The sequence below is a fragment of the Desmodus rotundus genome, chromosome 5 (assembly GCF_022682495.2).
Source record: "Desmodus rotundus isolate HL8 chromosome 5, HLdesRot8A.1, whole genome shotgun sequence".
Taxonomy (NCBI): Eukaryota; Metazoa; Chordata; class Mammalia; order Chiroptera; family Phyllostomidae; genus Desmodus; species Desmodus rotundus.
This window is the reverse complement of record NC_071391.1, coordinates 59,557,116-59,578,309: the sequence shown is the minus strand read 5'-3', so window position 1 is coordinate 59,578,309 and position 21,194 is coordinate 59,557,116. Positions and strand designations below refer to the sequence as shown.

Here is a 21,194-nt window from a genome sequence, read left to right as displayed (position 1 = left end):
GCATCAGTCTGAATATGCTAATCTCGCAACTTGAACCCAAAAGCCAGAAAGTTTTCCATACATGTCATTTTCCATGTAACTAAATATGCTGAGCATGGGAGGTTGCAAGAGGTATTTATAAGAGCCCATCTTCCAACCCTATAACCCTGAGAGAGACAGTCATAGGGTGCTATGGGAAAACATTGTGAAACTAAGAAGTACCTATAGATATGCCTTCCAGAACTGACACAGTGACAGCACTTGCCCAATGTCCTCAGATTGAAAACTTATTTCAGAAATGCTTCTCTGGTAATGTTCTTACCAGAGAAGAACATGTAAGAAATGTAAGAAATGTAAGAAAAATTATCTAGACACACACATCAATTTTCCCTCTTATATCTCTATCCCATACTCAAAATAAGAATAACAGCTAATAAAGGCTAAGAATTCACAAGGTACTAGTATACCCCAGGATTTTTTGCATTGCACAAGGTACTTTAGAAGCTATTTTCAGGCTTATTTCAAATATCACTCCTGTAGGTGTCTTTACAGAATGAATTTAGCCATTGATAAAGGATAAATAAGAAAGGTAAAATCAAGCCCTATCCAAATTACCACCAAATTCCCTATACCTGGAGACAAGATTAAAGATTTACCAAATTTCTCACTTGGTTGGAAAAGGAAAATTTTCTTTTCCTTGAGTGAAGATGAAAACCTTTCCATCTTTTTTAGAAGCCTAACAGTAGTACTTGTTTAAACCTCTTGAACTTATTTCAAAACTTGTCTTTCATCCTGCTAAGGTCAAGTCACCTTCTCACATGGGATTATTTTCTATTTCAGGTATAAGCTTGAATATTTTTTTAAAAGTGGTCTCTGAAGAAAAAGTGAAACAGACAGGTTTTTTGTTATTCTTAGTGTAGTCATGGAAAATTCCAGTATCATTGATATGAGAGTAGATACATGGTTTGGGATGAAATCTGTTGCTTTTTCATAGCTGAGGTTTTCTATTGTTAGCTGAGTAATTATTATATTCTTTTTCCTAAGGTATGAAATAATGAATTTCAAGGAAATGGGAAAAGATTATTTCGATTACATCAATGTTGGAAGCTGGGACAACGGTGAGTTGAAGATGGATGATGATGAAGTATGGTCCAAGAAAAGCACCATCATCAGATCTGTGTGCAGCGAACCATGTGAGAAAGGCCAGATAAAGGTAAAACTGGGTCCAAGTTTATTTTCTGTTGTAAACTCAAAAGTGTTCATTGTCTTTGGCTATTGTTTAAAATTTTAGATACTTGTTTTATCTTTTATACTGTAAATTTCCAATGCCAGAAACTGTACTTTTTACTTTTTTCTTATTAATTCCTTATGATATCTGGTATGACCCACAATAATCTTAGTACTCGGACTCATTGAACCAATTGATAAGTCATATTGGCCCACACCCTTTCTATCCATGTAAGCCTTTGAAGACATATTTCCTGGGAATACATAGTTCACAGTCAGAAATCCTATTAATTTGTAATTATCTTAACAAATACTTATAAATAAATAAACTCCTACTCATAATATAAACTCCTACTAATGTAATAGTTTATATCAATGGGGAAAAATCAGTAGGGCACCTTTCCTGTCAGAAGACTTACAATCTAGTTGAAGAAGAAGATATCATGGGCACAGATAAGTAATGTCATGTAAAATGCAATGACTTCATTAAGAAAGAAAAGAAGGGAGCTGTATAAGTTCATATAAAGGGAAGGGATTTCTTCTGAATAAAATGTCAGACATTGCACCACGAACAATAGCTATGATTTCAGAGAGAGACGAGGGGAAATGCAATAATTACTTACTGTTCTAGGAAAGGAACATTAATAGGAAAGGCATAGAAGTGGTCAAGTTTTCTGAAATAATTGTGAATAATCTAGGGTATATTGCTTTAAATATCGTTATAAAAGAGAAAATTGAAATAATAGATTGAATCCACATTAATGGAGAGTTTTGAATGTCATACTAAATAGGTTGAACTTAATTTTATTAACTAGGGGGTTGAGAATAACTTTGATCAAGGTGTTGACATATGCTGGGCTATAGTAGGTGAAGATTCATGAGTAGAGGTGTGACACATAGATGACAAAAGAAGAGACAAGTTAGAAGGACACTGTGGTCACAAGGGCCCAAATTGTGGAAGAAACAGTGAGAATGGAAAGGGAGCAAGGATGTTTGAGATGAACATTATCAAGGCAGATGCAACCGGCCCTGGCTACCAATTGCATGTAGGGTTGGAGAAGAGAAAGAAGTCCAAGACAATCTAGAAAGTACCATTGTCAGGAACAGAAAAATGGAAATGGATTTACAGAAAAAGCAATGGTTTAGTCTGGGGTGTTGGTGTTGAGATATCTAGCCAGTGGTGGAAAATATTGGTCTTTAACAAAGAGAAGTAAGGCTGAAGACACAGGTTTGGGAATTAATTGAACAGAGCTAAAATTGAGGCTATTTGAGAAGATCAGATCACAGCACCTGAAAGTACAGAAAGAAAATAAATGTACACCAAGAATAGAGACCTTGAAGAAGGTCTGCAAAAAGGAAGAAAAAGTAGAGAAGGAACAGTCACAGGGTCAGGGACATATAGAGAACCAGAGAGCACGGTGTCATGTAAGATAGTCGTCAATGGAAGACAGAGGTCAAGGAGGAGAGGGACTGAAGGAAAGACATAAAAATTGGGGTTATCCCTTCACTTGGGGTCTTCTGGAAACAGAAGCCTGCCAGATTAAACAGAATAGAATGGTAACTGAATGTGGGGGGGTGGTCCACCCACAGGGCCGCCCCCAGCCGCCCAACCCCCACCCCCGGCCACCACAGATGAAAATAAGTCTACCAAGACATGATCTGCTTGGGGAGGAAAGGTGGTCGATCTCTCAAAGGAGAAGAAGGACCAGGAGCCTTTTCCTCAATGGGCTTTTATTGGGTTCATTTTGCCCAGGAATACAGGTAAAGCTCATCAATCATTGTCAGGCAGTAAGGATCAAACAATAGGTAACAAACAAAGAACTCTGAGGGCTTATTCTGAGTCAGGGTCAGTTAGCTAAAGGGCTATCAGACTTTGGGAAACAAACTCATTTCAGGCTTGGACTCTTATCATTTAAATTGAGGGTATTAGCAAAGCAGGTTTCACAGGATTTTATGCATTCTTTCTTAGGCCTGATCACGCTGGGGAACCGCCCTTTCCAGCACAGGGCCACACCCACCTCTGGCATTGTTTCAGGCTTAAGTGGAGCAGGGGAAGTAAGGCAGCCAAGAGATTAGGAGACTTCTTGCAGACAGAATGAGGACTCAGGCTATGTCAAAGCTGAGGTGCGAGGGTCCATCACCCCCTTTTTCTATAGCCCCTCAAGTCCTTCCCTGTGGGCCTCTTTGTGACCATATCTGTCTTAGGTTGTCCCTCCCTTGAGGAATCTTACCCGTCATTGGCTAACTGGTCAGGCTCAGGGCCAAGCAGGGTAAAGTAAAGGGGACAGAGATGGCACCCCTGCCAGGGAGATAAGCTTTGTCTCCTTAGTGGCTTATGGTCCCAAGGTCTCTGACTCAGCCTTAGCCATGGGGGTTTACAGCTTCTGAAACCAGGCAGGGTGGTTCCCAACAACTGAACAATGGGGAATATATGGTAAAATGCAGGCAAAGGGGTGGTCTGGGAATTTGAGGACAATGAAAAGCTACTTTTACACTAAATAAGGTCTGGCTACACGAACAGGAAACCACCCAGTGAAAGAGGAGGCTGAAGGTATACTAAAAATTAAAAGGAGCTTATCGAATGGGATATAATGCCCTAAGTAAGGGAAAGCAAAACAATACCAAAATAATTTATTAATCACATAGTTATTAAAGTACTGCCGGACATTTCAGATACTTTATATAACTAGTATAATCAGCTTTGCTCTTTCCTATCAACCTTACCTTCACTCTGTTTAGAACACATTCAAGTTGCTCGTTTATTGAATATTTCAGTATCAATTGTAAAGTCTTCAAAGGGTCCTAATGAAGACTTAGTAAGCGTAAGACCAGAAGGAAGAATGACAAGTTAAATAAAGATAAGTAGAAATGTATTAATATCTGGTAAATCACCCAATGGCTTATGCAGTGTCTGAAAATTTCCCCATGTTTGGTTGTGATATACAAGGGTTGGTCAGCTGTGGCCCACAGGCCAAATCTGACCTCCTGCCTGCTTTTATAAAGTTTTATTGAAATCAAGCCATGCGTCCTTGTTTATGTATTATCTGTGGCCACTATAGTAAGTGGAGTTGGATAGTTGAACTTCGGTAAAGACTGTATGGCCTATAAAGCCTGAAATATTTACTCTCTGATACTTTGCAAAAGGTTTGCTAACCTTCAGTGTACAATGAGTCTGCATCTTGGCCAATCATCTTGCAGCTAAATACTTTATGTGAAATTCTTTATGAACTCATTCAGAATAGCAATTGCTCACAATTTCCAGTTCCCCCTGTAGAAATAGTACCCTATGGAATTACCACATGGACACTGTTTTGGCCCTTCACAGCAACAGTTTGAACATGTAATTTCAAAATGCTGAATGGCTAATTTGAGAGATTTCTTTGTAATATGCTTTCTTTCACACCATTTTCTATGGAGGCCTTGAGGGCGTCCACAGATTTTGGTATCTACAGGGAGTCCTGGAAACGGCTGCCTGCAGAAGGGACAGCTTAAGTTTTTGTTGGCGTCAAAAGTTATATTTGAATTTTGGATTGTGCCAGGGTTGGGGGAGGAGGGTTGGCACCCCTTACCTCCACACTATTCTAGGGTCAAATGTATGTACTTTTCTACCTCATTCTACTAGGAATAATTTATACAATAGAAGAATTTGATTCCCTATTGTAATAGTTTAAACACTAGTTAATTTGTAATATTTATTTAGTCATTTCAATTCCAAATTCTATTTTCCTAAAAGAGCTCATTTTTACTCTATTAAATACAAAATTTACAACATTTTCTTAATATGGTTTAAGGCTGTCACTTAGCAACTTCATTAATAATAGCAATATCTTATGGCATTCTTTAGATTCACTAATTTAGAGTCCATGAAAGGGCATTAATATAGCAAAGGTTCAAACATGTTACATATATTTATTCATAATGAAAGCACCGCCACTTCCAGGACATTCAGAAAAGAATTGGAATTACTATGAAAGAGAATTGTCACCACCTCTTGTATTCAAAATGAATGTGAGACAGAACGTACATAACAAATGAAAAAAGTAAAACAAATCAGTTTCAAATGATCAGAAGACATATTAGTTGTCACTACTGATACAAAAAAGAGCTGTAATGTTTGAATTAATCTTGAAATATAACATGAACTTATTTTGGTAAAAAGAAAGTGAAATTCACAAACCAGTATGAACTGAACCACAGGAAGTCAGCATATTCTAGAAGGAAAAATGCAACTGCTCTTGTTTGCTCAGCCCTGTGAAGAAAAAGAGTCCTGCAGTATTTGAAATGTATCTGGTTGCATTACTAGTAACTATAGTTTTACCAGTGTGGTTGAAATTACCCCCAAAATGAAATTAATGTCTCCTTGTGAATATTTATATGCATACTAATAATAAAACAGTTAACATTTTGCCCTGACTGGTGTAGCTCAATGGATTGAGCACGGGCCTGCGAACCAAAGCGTTGATGGTTCGATTCCCAGTCAAGGCATATGCCTGGGTTGCAGGCCAGGTCCCCAGTAGGGGGTGCACTAGAGACAACCATACATTGATGCTTCTCTCTCTCTCTTTCTCCCTCCCTTCCCTCTCTCTAAAAATAAATAAATAACATCTTTTTAAACAGAACAGTTAACATTTTTACTGTTGTACAGTTGACAAATTACTGTGATATGTTTTTAATTGTTATGTTCCTTTATTGAAGCAAGATTCTTGACTGTATTTTAGTGAATACGTCACTGTGCTCTATTTACTAAACGGAGACCTGTGCAAAAATGACACACTATCCATCTAGATAGGTTTTTGTCATAGTTTGCTTATCGGTGGAATAGTCCCATTTATAAAATTTTATATATCAGAAAGCTTTGAATGTGACCAGGCTGTCCATTAATTCGTCTCTGAAAAAGTTAAGAGGAATTTCATTTTAGCTACTATATTTTACAGCACTAAAAAGTAATCCTCAGGAAACATTATAAAGGTAGGTATATTTAAAAAGCAATGGCCTTGGTTTGAAGAAACAGGGTCAGATGGAGGATGCTCAACTACCTAGTGGGTACAAGTGATACTAGATCCATGGTGCCTTTTAAATCCCAGGCCAGTGCTCTTTCCTCTACATCTTTCACAATATCATGAACTCAGTCTTTATGTAGACCGATCAGGCTCAGTGTTGATGGACATGACCCTGAAGTCCAACAGCCACTGTTTGATTCCTCGTTTACCCACATGCGTTATGTGAGCTCATGACACCTCCATTTTCTCCGTAAAACAAAACAAAAAAGAATAAAATGAAACCAGTTTTGTTATAAAGGGTTGTTCAAATGTTTTAATGAGATAACAGCATATGGCATTCACTAAATTGCCAGTAAACAGCCAATATTACTAGGAAGAATACTTCAGCTTGATTAAACAGATCGAGTGAGCAATTCTGCCTCACTTCTCTTGTTGTTTTAAAGAAAGGACAGTTTAGGCCCTTTTTGTCACGATTCCCTACCTATGTCATTGCAGTGTCAAGAGCCAGCACGAGGGATGGTACAAAATAAGAGGTGCTACCTCACAATTGTATTTGGCTATAGACATCTAGACATCGTTATTGGCAAATGTCCTTAATAGACTCGGCGTCTAAGACAAGGAGTAGAGTATAAGGGTGAGGGAAGAAGACATCCTTTTCTAAAGAATGACATCTGGGACTCTTGCAATTGTTAAATTATTTCAATTCTTTTCTATCACCTAAAAAATCAAATAGAGGAAGAGGTATACAATGTCTTAATGACCTTACCCATATCCACTTTCATCCCAAGCAAGTCAAATTTATTAGAATAAGAAGGAATGGGCTGAATTATATTAAACTATATTTTTAATAGAAACAGAGACCAAAAGAGGACCTCCAAAAAAATTTTCAAAGTCTGCCTCTTCATTCAATACAAATTCCTAGTTATTTTTGATCAATATGGACGGATTGTTTAACTTTAGCAAATACACATTTTTTGCTAACAATTTTCAGCTAGTGGACACATGCCAAGGTGAATCCAAGAGAGCACAAGTTCTTAATTTGAGGGAAAGAGAGGCATAGCTCAGGAAAATTAAGTTACATACAAGCATATATGGATGTATGTGTATATATATGAGCACAAACATAGGCACTTAATTAAATACTGGTATCTAAAGTTGATTTTCCAAAGACTTACATTTAATTTATTTCTTGACCTATCACCAACCAATTTTATGGCATTGAAGTGGTTACTTAGCCTGTTTCTTTAATTATATCATGAGAATATTAATACTTATACTACCTATCTGGTAACATTTGAAATAAGCTGAAAGTAACATTCGAAAGTCCTTTCTGCTTTGTGAAGCAGTGCATTTAAATAAAAGATTGCTGGGTTTTTATACAGGCAAAAAATAATGGTAGTTTTGAATACTTGCCGTAGGTGATCCGGAAGGGGGAAGTCAGCTGCTGCTGGACCTGCACACCCTGTAAAGAGAACGAGTATGTCTTCGATGAGTACACTTGCAAGGCATGCCAGCTGGGGTCCTGGCCCAACGATGACCTTACAGGTACATGTATCACGGCATCAGCACAGATACATCTCTCAAAAAAAAAAAAAACAACCTGAAAAAGACACAGGCATGGGAGGAGGGGGTCACATCTCCAAGTATTTCTCATCTTGGTCGTCTTGGTTTATGTAACACAGGGTTTCCTTCCCAACCACTGGGTCATCAGGCACATCTATAGATCTTACCGAGAGATTGGCTGATATCCCCACCCTCACCACCAAACTAACTCAGAAGCCCCGAGTTTTCTACTGGGCATTTTCACTCCGCCCTCAGGATATTCTCAGAAGTTCCTGCGCGGGGCCCCAGTCACTGTCATCCGAGGTAGTGAGAGAGAGCTGCTGACCAGGAAGAGACTAAAATATGTTATGACGTATCCAGGAGCAAAAACGTTACACAGACTTGGGTGGTTGTTGGTCTAAAACTCTTTGTTTCTCGGAGTGCTTCTCGTTTACACCAGGAACCTCCAACTACTGAGCTTTCAAATAACGTCAGCACAAGGCAAGACCAGTCTCTGCTTGGTTTTTTGTTTTGTTTAGTTTTCATTTTTTGGGGGGGTAGGTGTTTGTTTTGTGTTGTTTTGATTTGGGTTTATTTTCTGTAAAAATGTTGAGGAATGTGTCATTTTGTTCTCAACATTATATTTCATAGCTATTTCTAATTTTTACAATACAGAAACAGAATATGTAGCTTTCCTGTTTCCCTCTAATTTATTCAGTGTGTGTTACATGCCTGGTTGCCTACCACTGAAATAAAGATATAGCCTCTATCTTAAACAAGTTAATGAGGAAGGCGAAAAGATAAAAATTTTAAAAAGATAAAAATTAATAAAAAGTCAGATTTGTGAAAGAGGAGTATGAAGAGGGGTTCTATGAGACTAAATTTTCAAAGAAAATAGAGAAAAACAATCCAGGAAGAGGGCCCACCATGTGTTATGTCAGGTCATGTAGCAGTTTTTAAATTAATGCAGATTAGGCATAGCTTACGGCTTGAAAATCATAACATCATCAGTGTTAGCTCCATCCCTCACAGGACAAGAAACTATTCATGGTAGTTGTATTAGCTCATTTTGAAAGACTTTTTCTAAAACTCATGTGATCTTGGGCCTTTTGAGACAAGTTCACATTAAAGCTTTGTTTTCAATGATTGGCATTTATGCAGAAAACTTTCCTTCTCTTAAAAAATAAAAACCTCTGATTTAATAAAACACCCAAGAGCCTTGTGTTAGCACTTGAATCCTATTTTTACCATTAAGCAATGAGCTTTCTGATCTTCTTATACATTCTGGTATCCCCCAAGCCGAGTCAGTGGCGAACACAAAGCCTTCAATAAATGCAGGTGAATAGATGAACTATAGCCCACTCACACACTCTCAGTAAAATGTCAGCAAGAAAAACAAGCATGATTGGTTTCTGTGGGAGTGGGGTGAGGAGCGGTATTGTGATCTTTACCTTTTTGCTATTTCTCTTTTACTCAAATTCCTAATTTCAACATGGATTATCATTAATTGAGCAACTATCCTGCAGACTCAGCTATCTGCATGGCTAAGCACCTTGAAAATGAATATATAGATGTAATATATTTTGTTTTATACTTTGTAAAACCGTGCTGCTGACAATGAACATGGTCTGCTTATGTAGTCATTGAACAGAAAAATACTTATTATTCTTATTTGCATTATAAAAACAGGTGGTAGAGAAACTGAGGTTAAAAACCAGATGTGGTTCTTATACTTTATCATCTTATCAGGAGAGAAACATTAACCCCCCTGCCTTCTCTCCTTCTCTCGCGTGCTCTCTGTCACACACACAGACCCACACACGCGTAGAGACAAATTACATGTTCAGTAATATGAAGTGAAAAACCAATATTTTTAAATAAAAATATTAGGAAAGACATAATTTAAATGTGCGGTCATAAAAGATCTCTCAGAAGGAGTGAAAATTAGATGAAACCTAAGTGGTAAATAGAAATACGTAGCCAAGAATCGTGAGACGGGCCTTTCTGGCTAGAGGAGCAGCACACAGGGCCTGCAGACGGGGAAGCAAATGGGAAAATGGTGTCAGAACAGACAAGAGAGGTGTCAGGGGCTAGACCCCATAGAGCCTTGGAGAACACGGGCAGGGTCTGAGTGTTTATTATTAAACACAATGACAAACCATTGTGGGCAGGGCACTAGGAGAAAAAATTGATTGTAGGTATATCTTTAAAATATTCTCATTTCTGTGAGGGAGAATACTGTGGAAAGAGATGAAAACTGGGAGCAGGGAGATGAGCTGGGTGGTTACTGCGGGGTGGCTGGAGTGAATATTAAGTAAGGCTACCAAATAATCTGACTTGAAAGCTGGGGAAATAAATGCATTTTTTCATAAAAATAAATAGTCTTGTTCCAGACAAGATCACTTTGAGATGCCTTTGAGATTTTCAAGTGTGAATTAATTAATTTAACAATTAAGACCTTCTAGTTTGTGCCAGAAAATGTAATAGGAACTGGAAATATAAAATATAGTTGAAGTTTCCAAGAAATGTACAAACTAGAACAGCAATGTTCAACCTTTTTTATCTCGTGGCACACGAACTCATCGCTAAAATTCTGTGGCACACCGATCTGACAAAAAAAAATAGTTACGATTTTGATTCATTCCCATTGAATGGCTATTGTGTTGGCTGTTGTCATTTCTTCTGACAATCTAAGGGAAAAGAGATAAGTGCCCCTGACTAACTAGTCAGAATTGCCTATTTTAAAAATTCCTGTGGCACACCGGTGTGCCCCTTGCCACACATGGGATGAAGAGCACTGATCTAGTGGGAGAAAAGCAGAAAAACAGGGAACAACAGGGTACTAAGTGCTGTAGATGAAGAAGGAACAAAGTATAACAGGAAAGTGGAGGAGGGCCTTCCTAACTCTGGAGAATTTGGGACGGTTTACTCTTGAGGCTCGATCTTGAAGCTCGCTTAATAAAAAAGTGTAGATCCTATTGGAAAGCGGGAACAGCACCAAGGCTGTGAATGGCACCATCATTCTCCAAACTGGCCCCACCCAAAACAAGTGGCTGTTCTCTATTCCTGACCACCCGTATCTAGTCATTTATCAAGGCTGGCTGCTTGAATTGCTAAACATTCTTACCGCTTCCTTTCCTCTCCATCTGAACAACTCTTCCCTTGACTGTGTTCTCATCATCTCACATTTGACTACTGCAATCATTTGCCCTACTCCCAAACTTATACCACATTCCTCTAAGTCTACTATTCACCTTGCTACTGGATAACAGACCTAAAATACAGATTTATCCCTTTTACTTCATTGCTCAACACTTACCAGTGTTTTCATATCTCTATAGGATGTATTCCAAGTTTTTCACATGACAGACAAAATTCCCTCTCTCCCACCCTTTCCTATGATCTTGCCAGTTTCAATCACCCCCTTTTGATAATGCTCATTTTACATTCGAGTATAAAGGGCTGCTTATAATTCTCACCCGCACACAGTGCTATTTGATTCTTCCATGCCCGTGCATGTATTTCTTTTCTACCTGGAGTGCACTTACTCCGTGACACAGAGCAGGCTCTCAGGCAACGTGTGTCAGCCTGCAGTAGAATGATGGGGAGAGCTCAAGTGAAGACGAAAGTAGGCATCGGGGCCGCCCTGTGAAGTGAGCCTGTAACTAAAAAGTTTGGACTTCGTCCTATAGATAGTGTGCAGCCAGTGGAGGTTTATAATCAGAAGAATGAAATGATTCCTCTAGTTACATTGATATTATGTGAAGTTTAGCCTTTAATTGAGATCTACAGCACTTTTCCTAAGAGCCTCTAGCCGTTTGCAACCCTGTCTCACTGTCTCTGATGCAAACACAGATCACTTGGCGCTGCTGGCCAGAAGACTGCTCTGATGGCTGCAGTTATTCCAAACCCTGCCACGAGATGCTTGAGGCTAGCTTCAGGGAGCAGTGTGAGCCTGTCCTCTACCACTTGGCTCATGTCGCCCCGCTGCACCCTGCCACATGACAGTGCAGGCCACCTTTGGTCAGTGCCCTCGCTGTGGTAGTAGCAGCTCGCTCGTACACAATGCTTCCTGTGTACCAGAACTGCTTAAAGCATCTTACCAATGTTAATTCAATTAATGCCAGCAGAACTCTGTAAGATTGGTAGCACAATTAAGAGATCTGAGCCCGCTTAAAATTGAATCATTATTTAGAAAAACAACTAGGAATGGCGATCAACAGGCATTAACATCTATATACAGGGTCTGGCAGAAGTAAGGCCTGCTTGGGGGTAGTTGGCAGGGTAACAATATGGGTGTAATAATTTATAGTTTTAATTTGCACATTTCACATAAAATGTTATATGGTGTGCTTGAGCATAATATTGTTATGTTACAGAATTTCATGCTTATGATTTTGAATAAAAGATTTTGGAATAAAAAAGGGGTGTTATTTGTGCCAGACCCTGTATTTATCTATGGACTTGTATATATGTATGTATTCAGAGAAAGATGTCCGAAATGAAGATTACCTACTGGTCAGAAAAGATGTTTACGAGTGGTGGGAGTGTGGGTTACTTTTTCATACACATACATACATATATGTGTAAACATACATGCATATAATATGAATTACATTGTGAAAATGTGTTTTTATAAAAGAGTCCTTAAAATAAATGTTAAGCTAGCCATATTCTTAATAGCTATCCTAAACTAGCAGGAGCCAGGGACCAGGAATTAGGAAAAGAAGGAGAATCTAGCATGAAAACTAAAAAGAAAAGAAAGAAAGGTTATAAATGGAGGGTGAGGGAAGAACACAGACGACATCCCTAATTCGACTTCTGTTTACTGAGGACAGTAAGTAGTTATTCTTCCCCTAACAATCATCAGATACTTACACCAGCCGTGGGTAGAAAACAGGACCTGTGCCCTCAAAGAGATCATCATCCTAAATACCAATAAATAATAATAAGATACTGAGTGTGAACAGCAAAGAAAGCAGAATGGTGTAGGAAACTGTGTCAGTGGAAACACTTAAATAAGGTTTAAGTTGCCTCTTCAGTGAATTGCATACGTACAAGCATTAAAGTAAAGATGGGAGCTGAGCAAACTAAAGTGAAAGAAGAGTGTTTTGGACGTAGAATGAGGAACTGAGAGTGGTATAAGCAAGCTAGGCAAAGGCCGACTCTTCGAGGGCTTTGGAAACCATGATAAACATTTTAAGGTTCTTCCTAATGGAAACTGAAACCATTTGTTATTCATTCAGTCATGTAGTAGTTCATTCAACAAATATAGAGCCAAGTGTTGAAAATATTTCTATGACCAAACCATAAAATTATCTGCCCCCATGATATTTACATTCTAATGGAGAGAATAGTTTTAAATGAGTTAATTATCATCTCTAGAATATCCAAAAATCAAATAAGAAAGGAAGTGTAATCAAGATAGACTACTGACTGTATAAATATTATTACGTAGTCACAATGTGAAGAGTGAATATTGTTTAAAAAATGAACAGGGAGGATACTGATTTCAGATAGTGGCTTCATCTAGAAAGCGAGAAGGGAGTCGGATGTGAGTTACCAAAGTGGTTCCGATTACATCTGTAAGCTGCGTGTGTGTGCCATGTGAAAATGACAAAATATCAACATTTGTTAAATCTATTTTTTGTTCCATACCTCCCTGCAGGTTTAAAATTTTATATTTAAAATATTCATACTACGTGAGCTAAATTTTGCATGCTAAAAGATAAAATTTAAAAATAAAGGCTAAATCTGGGATTTCAAAAGGAGAATAAGAGAAAATGACAGTAAGGAAATTTTGCAAATCACAATGTGACTCGGTGGTTTGGTATATGATGATGCAGTGGGAATAAAGAGCAATGGAAAGACCTTATTAGGAAACGAAATCAATAGGAGGACAGAATTGTTTCCCTGGGAGAAAAAGTTAACTGAAACGTGGTCTGGTTTGAGAGAGGAAGGAGGGATGAGAGTGGAAGGCAACGATGTAAGCTAGGCACTCAGATGACTCCCTGAAAGTTGCTGGGGAGGTAACTTTTGTTGAGCACCATTCCTCGCCAGAAACAGGCAAAAAATTGTCCTAGAAAGAATCTTTCACTTGTTTTCTCTCAAAGAATTTAGGATAGGGTGTAAGTAGCAGATCTTTAGCTCCCCCGGCCAAAGCCAAAGGCATGGAAACACTCCCGGGTGGGTTTGCCAAGTCTGGCCACCTTCCAACAAACCCAAGTAAAAAGAAAAAAGCAAAAACAATGTGGCTTTCAAAAAAATAACTTGATGGAAAACTTCCTGAGGAAATTAGAGTGATTTATTGCTTTTTCACTCATAAAGAAATGTATCTTATTTTATGTGCAAAGCTGTAAAATGGGAGAAACTGCATATCGACCTTTTAATGTCAATAGGAACATGCTCTAAGAAGTTTCTTTGGTTCCCTCCCAAAGTTTCTCTTGGCGGTAGGAACCTTTGTGTCTTACCTTAAGAGGAAAAAAGAGAATGAACAAAAAGGGAGTTGGCGGGAACCTAGGAGGGGGTGGAAGATGAGCTCCGAGGAGGTATAACCATTGACACTCTTTATAACTCCAGCTTTCGAGTTACTCTCTTCTTCCAATTGGTTGCTTCTTTTGTGTTCCTGGGTTGTCCCACTTATCCTGGGATTAATTTTTTAAACTTTTAAGGAGTACACTAAATAAAAACATGGGAGGATAGCTTTTTTCATTACATAAATTAAAACTATCTTAAGCACTATCCTTTTGAATCTTATGAAGTAAATATTGTTATTTTACAGCTGAATTAATTAAGACTGCGGACGATTCTGTATGTTGCTCAAGTTCACAACACTAGTGAAAAATCAAGCCCGGGTGCTATGATTCCACCACTTTATGCTACCTGCTTTTCTTCACAATCACATTTTGAAGCCCCATCATTTCAGGAAATTATAGAAAGAGAAAAAAAATCAGCTTTCAAGCAGTCATATGTTACTTATCACCAGGTTGCTCTGATATTTTTCATTTCAAATGTGCGTGAAATGAGCTTTTGGTTTGATTATTACAATTCAATCTGGACAAGAAAAGGGGTAAAAAATCCTTGCCATTTATTAAGTATCATGTGTTTCTGAATCCTTAACAGAGTTTAGATAAGAAATGTGTTTATTTCTGTTAAAATAATTGTAATAAATAGTTCCTGTTGATATTAAAAATAGAACAGGCTTTCAGAATGATAATCTGTTATTGGTTTCTAGGTCAGGTAATAATCTGAATAGGAACATGCCACATAGCTGGTTATCCTATCATTTATTCATTCGGCAAAAGTTAACTAAGCAAGTTTTCAACACTGTTTTCAACACTGTGCTAGGTTCTAGTGATAGAAATATAAAAGGGGTCTATCTTAGTTTCCATTTACATGGAACCAAAGATTTTTAGGGGAAGAGGCCGACTTAAATAAATTATTGCACTAAGAGCATAACATGACACGTACAATAGTTGAGTCATATGCCAAGTGCAATGGTGGCACAAAGAACAGAAGCACTCCTTAGCAAACGGTTCCAACCAAGCACAGACACAGCACTGCGAACTGGCCACAGCGTGTCCATGCAGCCAGAGTTCCTACCCTCGAGTACCCCAGAGCCTGGACAGACACACATACAAATAAGCAGTTCAATTGCATTGACTGTTATCTCTCCAGTGTCAAGAAAAGTTTTAAAAATATATAGTGATGAGAAATGAACATAGAGATAAATGGATTGATTTAAGAATGAATGAATAATGAAATCCTGAAAAAGTTCCAACCTCCCTCTATCGAATGTCTTCTACATTTGCAAGTAACTACATTAAATATGCCTGGAATATAGTAAAAACTGGTTTAATGTTTGTCTAATGAAAGAACAAAAGAGAGGGGGGAGTGAGGGAAAGAATGAAGAAACAAATGAACAAATGGAGGAAGGGAATGAAGGAGGGAAAAAAGAAAGAGCTAGGAAGACAGTAAGAATCGGTCACTGTAGGAACACAGAGGAGAGAATATTAACCAGCTCTTGAGTGTTTAGTGGTCCCTTCTGGGAGGAGACAGAACCAATGCGTGTGGAAGTGAGAAGTTAAGCAGGTAAAAGGGGGAGAAATTTTCAAGCAGGAAGGAAAGACCCTAAGGTTGATAAAACATGTCCTATCTAAGAAAATGTGTGTTTTTTCCCAATATCACAAAGCTATTCAGAGGCAAGAGAATAACTATTTCACATTCATTTTTCTATCAAAGTCTATACTATGAGAACCACCCTTTTCTAAAGAATAAACATCATAGTGGTGACCAGCTGTTAAAAAAAGAGTGACCGTTTTGTCTAATGATATAATTTCCAGATCCCCAAGCACTTCTCAGATTTTCCTTGTTAATTTTGCTACATAAGTATTCACCAATACAATCAAAGGAAGGTGGATTTATGCAAATAAATTATCTCTAATAATTCATCTTTATTACCTTCCAACAGCACAGTGATTTAAATCAAAAGGCTTTGGAGTCAGACATATCCATGTTGGAATCCACATTCCATCAGTGACACATTGGTGTGACTTTATGCAAATAAATTTCCTTCTTGAGCTTCAACTTCCTCCTCCATTAAATGGAGATAATAGTAGTAATGAACTTACAGATTTTGAGGGGAGATTAAATAGCATTCATAAGTTAGTACCCCTTAACAATCCAATTATATTAGCTGTTACTCTCTAGTGTTCAAAAAAAAAGTTTCTAAAAAATGTAGTGATGAGAAATAAACAGAGATAAATGGATTGACTTAAGAATAAGTGAATGATAAAATCTGGAAAATGTTCCAACCTCTCTCTATCGAATGTCTTGTACATTTAAAAGTAGGATCCTCTAAGTCAATGACTGTCTAGCCCAGTGAATTGCATAGACTGGGTGAAAAATTTGTATTTGTTGAACTAAACTTACTATCATAAATATCTCCCTTAACTTGAATTATCTTTTTAGGTCTTCTGATTCTAAATGAATGGATTACCCAAGGTTACTGGCAAACTGGCAGCTCTGGAAAGATAGTCATGAGCCGTAACAATACTAAAAGTCGTCTGCCGCTTTTTTAATCACTTGCCCTGATTTTTTAAAAAAAGCTTCTGGTTTCATTTATGACTTCATGACCCACTTTTGATGTTTTTCTTACATACAAGGGAAAAGAATCTTAATCTTCCCAGAAGGGATCTAGCATCTACTACTACTGTCAGCACTTCCACATTCATCGTCAACTATTTGTTGGGTAGTATTTGAAGTAAAACTAAGGATAGAGTTTTGCAGTGTTCCAGGGGTCAGTACTGATCTTCTTTTCTATCTACTTTTGCTTCATTGGAGATCTTACCCAGTCTCATATTATTAAATATTATCCATACACTGAAAATTTCTGAATTTAAATGTATAGCCTAGACTCTTCATCTAATCTCCAGGCTTGAATATTCAACTACCTACCTGACATATTTGTGAAAATGTCAAGGAGATAGCTCAAATCCTACATTTCCAAAGCAGAATTCCAGGTCTTTACCTTGTTTATACCCAAGGCTGCTCTGTGTTTAGGATTCTATATTTCACCCAATGGCAAATCCATTCTTTCATTAGTTCAGGCCAATGCCTTTGGAATCATCTTTTGACTCATATCCTTCAGTCAGTTAGTAAAAAAACTCCAGTGACTCTTCCTTTAAATACAGAATTTTACCATTACCTCCACTGTAAGATCCCTAGTCCTAGTTAGTAACCAACATTAATCACCTTTACTGCTGACATAACCTCCTAACTAGTCTTCTTGATCCTACCCTCCTGCCTATCTGCAGCCACCTCTTAAGACCCCAGGCAGAGAAACCCTTTTAAAAAGCAAGCCAGACCATGCTACTCCATTGTCTAAGAACCTACAATGATTTCCAATGTTATTCAAAGTCAAAGTCCTTACAAATTATTATCTGGCCCCTTGTTATATCTCTGGACTACTTTCCCCGTCACTTCATCTCCCTCCTACCCCATCACATAGGTTCTTTTGTTCTTCTTTAAAATACCTGGAAGTCTCTCACCCTGGGGCCATTGCCCCAGCTGTTCTCTGCCTCGAATGCCCCACCGCAGATGCCATAGGGCTTTCTCCTTGTCTCCTGCCAGTCCTAGCTGAAATGTCTACCCAGACCAACTTGTTTAATGTTACAAACTGTCCCCTTACCCTGTTCTACCTCTTATTTTCTCCATTTGGTATATAACCTTTTATCCTACTATATTGTTTATGTATTATTTTTGTTGATTATATATTGGCAGTCTCCCCAGTTGGAATATAAGCTAAAGGGTAGGGTTTGTTTGTTTGTTTATTGGTATGTTTTGTTCACTTGGAAATAAATAAGTCCTGAAACACACTCAATACTCAATAAATATTTGCTGAAGAAATAAATTACAGAATGGAAGAAAACAAATCCCCATGTATTGAGTGCCTATCATTCATTGTCATAGAAACTTAGTTTTCTGCCAGCTACTAATCCTTACCTGCGTTCTACAAAAAACAAAAACAAACAAACAAACAAACCCCCCCTGAGGATGAGAATGTAAAATATCTGTGCTGTATTCACACACTGAGTAGCAGAAGTAAGGTTCAAGCCTCGCTGTAAAAGTTGTTCTGAAAACTCTTGCTTTCCCTTGATACAATGCCGCAGCTAATATGGAAATGACCGTGAATCACTGGATTCTTTCTAAAAGGATCTCTAAAATCCTGTGAAAAAAAATTGTGCACTTGTGCTTTAAAAACAATGAGTTGTTTCAGGTTGTGCTGAAAAGAACAATGATTTTTTTTTTAATGAAATGCCAGGGCTCATGCATTGAAAATTTGTAAAATGCCATCTTACTCTTCCAATTTCTCAATTCTCACTAACTTATAAATTTGTTTATCCCATCACATGAGTCAGAAAGATGGTCGTATATTTATAAATGTAATACAATTTGCTGCAGGAAAAAACAATTGCTAAAAGGCCCTCTCTCAATGGAACTTTTCAAAACAGGTCCTCAAAGAGAACATAAACCAGTTTTTGTCTTGCTAGAAACTGAGCAATAAAAAATGTACATTGTGCTCTTTTTCACAGTGATAAATTTGTGGTATGGTAAAAATAATGTCATCATGGTCAAAAACCACTCTGATATAACCAGACTGGAGAAAATAATGTAGTTTCATTGATTTCAGGTTTTGAAAAATATAGCTCACCCAAAATAAATTATCACATTTCCCCCCAAGACCATAAAACACTGTAACACCATGCTTACCACTACAGCCTCTAACCCACTTGGAAGATGCTCATAAAGCATCAGTACATTATATGAGTAATAGGAACCAGGTAAGTGTCTCCCATTTTGCTACCTCTTAAAAGTGCCATTAAGTCAAGTGAAAAATTCAGAGACCATATGCTCCACCTTGTACTTACAAACAATTTAAGGTAATGTAATACCATTTACTTGGGGCTGTGTATATATAAGCAGGCTAAAAACATGAAATAGGCCTGGCCTTTCCCCAGAAGAGCATAGTACGACCTAATAAAACACGGAGGCACTTTAGCAGATGTTGAGTCACTACTGTTTTATGCATGTACTTCTCTTTTTCCTCTTTTTATCACTTCACAATTATTAAGCCTGTGTTCCAGTCACATGTTACTTTATATGGTCCTCACACTAATCCTTGAGATGTAGGCAGGAAGGTATTATTCTCTTCCCTCCTACAGTTTCAACTGATTTCCCATCTGAACTGTCAGCAGTACTTCTGGAGATGTTGTGATTCTCTTATGAAACTAAATTACTACTATGCTGTAAAGATATTATTCCTCTGCACATCTGAATCCTGAATTTCGGCTGTTTCCTTTACAATTCTCCCCATTCCATGTCTGTACTTCTCCTTGCATGGTTCCTTTCACTCAAAATGCTCTTCAGTCCCAACCCTACCTCAGTTCCCATAACTAAAAAGGAATGAAATAGTGGGGCCTCCCTCATAGGATGCTGTGGGCATTAAAGAAGGCAGTAAGTGTATAGTGCTTAGCACAGTGCCTGGCAGAGTGAATCACAGAGCCTGAGCATTTGACCCACACCCTCTTTTAAAGGAGCAAACAATTGCCTTTGTACTACAGTGGTGCAGGCCCAGTGGCTTGAAAAGTGTCAATGCTCAGTAATGGGCATTGAACTAAGAAGTGAGTATAATGCTCTAGTTGGGCTGGGTGAACAATTTTCAATATCTAGTCAGCACATTTTCTTATCTAGATCCGTATGCTGTGTTTTTCCATTCCGTCTACAGTAGGACGGGAAGTCATATTTGTCAACGTTGATCCCTACAAATGTGCATCTGGGATAATCTTCCCCTTAGCGCTCTGCAGTATGATCAAATCATTCTTCAGGCCTTAATTACAAAATGAATCTTTAAATACAATTTCAAATTCCACTATAAAATGTAACCAATAACAAAGAACAAAAATAAAACTACAATAAAAATGTAGCTTGAGTCGACTCAACTCTCTAAATGTTGTTTAGGGAATCTAAACCAAAACTATATAATAAGACAGGAAGGGCTGGGTCCAATGATACACAGAGGGCTGCGCGCCCCCCTGGAGCACTGTGAGGGATGCCCCATTGTCCATCCTTGTTCGCTTGTGCTGTGGGTTTTCGGTGCCCATTCAGAAAAATGTCTGCACTAGAAAACTTCAGAAACACAAACCAACAATTTTCCAATCAGAGCCTCTAACTAGAAACCCTCAAGACATATAGGCTAGGATGACAACCTTGCTGAAGAGTTTGAACTAATATGATTTTTCAGGCAGGAGCATGGATTTATGTCAGAAAAACAAATATCAAATACTTATATTACCACTAGCCCTGCCTTGCCCATGGCAGCCATTGTTAATTACTCTTGATTCTCTTTTCTTTAGTAGCCTCGGGACCCCCTGCAGAGGGACACTTGATTAATTTGCCTCCTCTGATATAGCATCAATCAATCACGCAAGCAGGCAAGCAAAAATCCCACAGGGTTTTAATCTCAGCCCCAACAGGTTAGCGCATTGAACCTCATATTGTCCCTCTTTCCATAGAGGAATGATTCCTACTCCGGCTGTCTATTGGAAAGATTACCTAAGACATCTAGGACAGCACCTGACACGTAGGCGTAAATGTTGGTGTACTGCTCCTTTAAAATGCTGGCGTGAACAGGACCAAAGCAGCTTCCAACTGAGGCCGTTTGCGATAAATCTTAACTAGCATTTGGATAGAGACTAAATTTTTATTTGAGGGAGTGATCAGGGTATGTCTTCACACTAATGTAATGGTAAAAATCAAGTCTACAATATTTCTTCCCTCAGAGGACTCGGGGTGCTTTTTTTCTGGCCCAAGGTAAAAATTGTTGCAATTCACAGTTTTCTTAGGAACAGCTCATCTGCACTTTAAATTAGATGGCACTTGTTAAAA

The 21,194-nt window shown here is 38.1% G+C and overlaps 1 protein-coding gene across 2 annotated transcripts in view; it reads left to right on the top strand.

Annotated features, from left to right (window-relative positions):
• GRM5 (glutamate metabotropic receptor 5) overlaps positions 1-21,194 on the top strand; it is a 440,621-nt gene that overhangs the window by 362,749 nt on the left and 56,678 nt on the right. For both annotated transcript variants that reach the window (XM_024572722.2, XM_053925460.1), the window contains exons 6-7: positions 1,024-1,192; positions 7,625-7,751. In XM_024572722.2, coding sequence (XP_024428490.2) covers positions 1,024-1,192; positions 7,625-7,751 — 296 coding nt within the window. The remainder of the gene's footprint in view (positions 1-1,023; positions 1,193-7,624; positions 7,752-21,194) is intronic.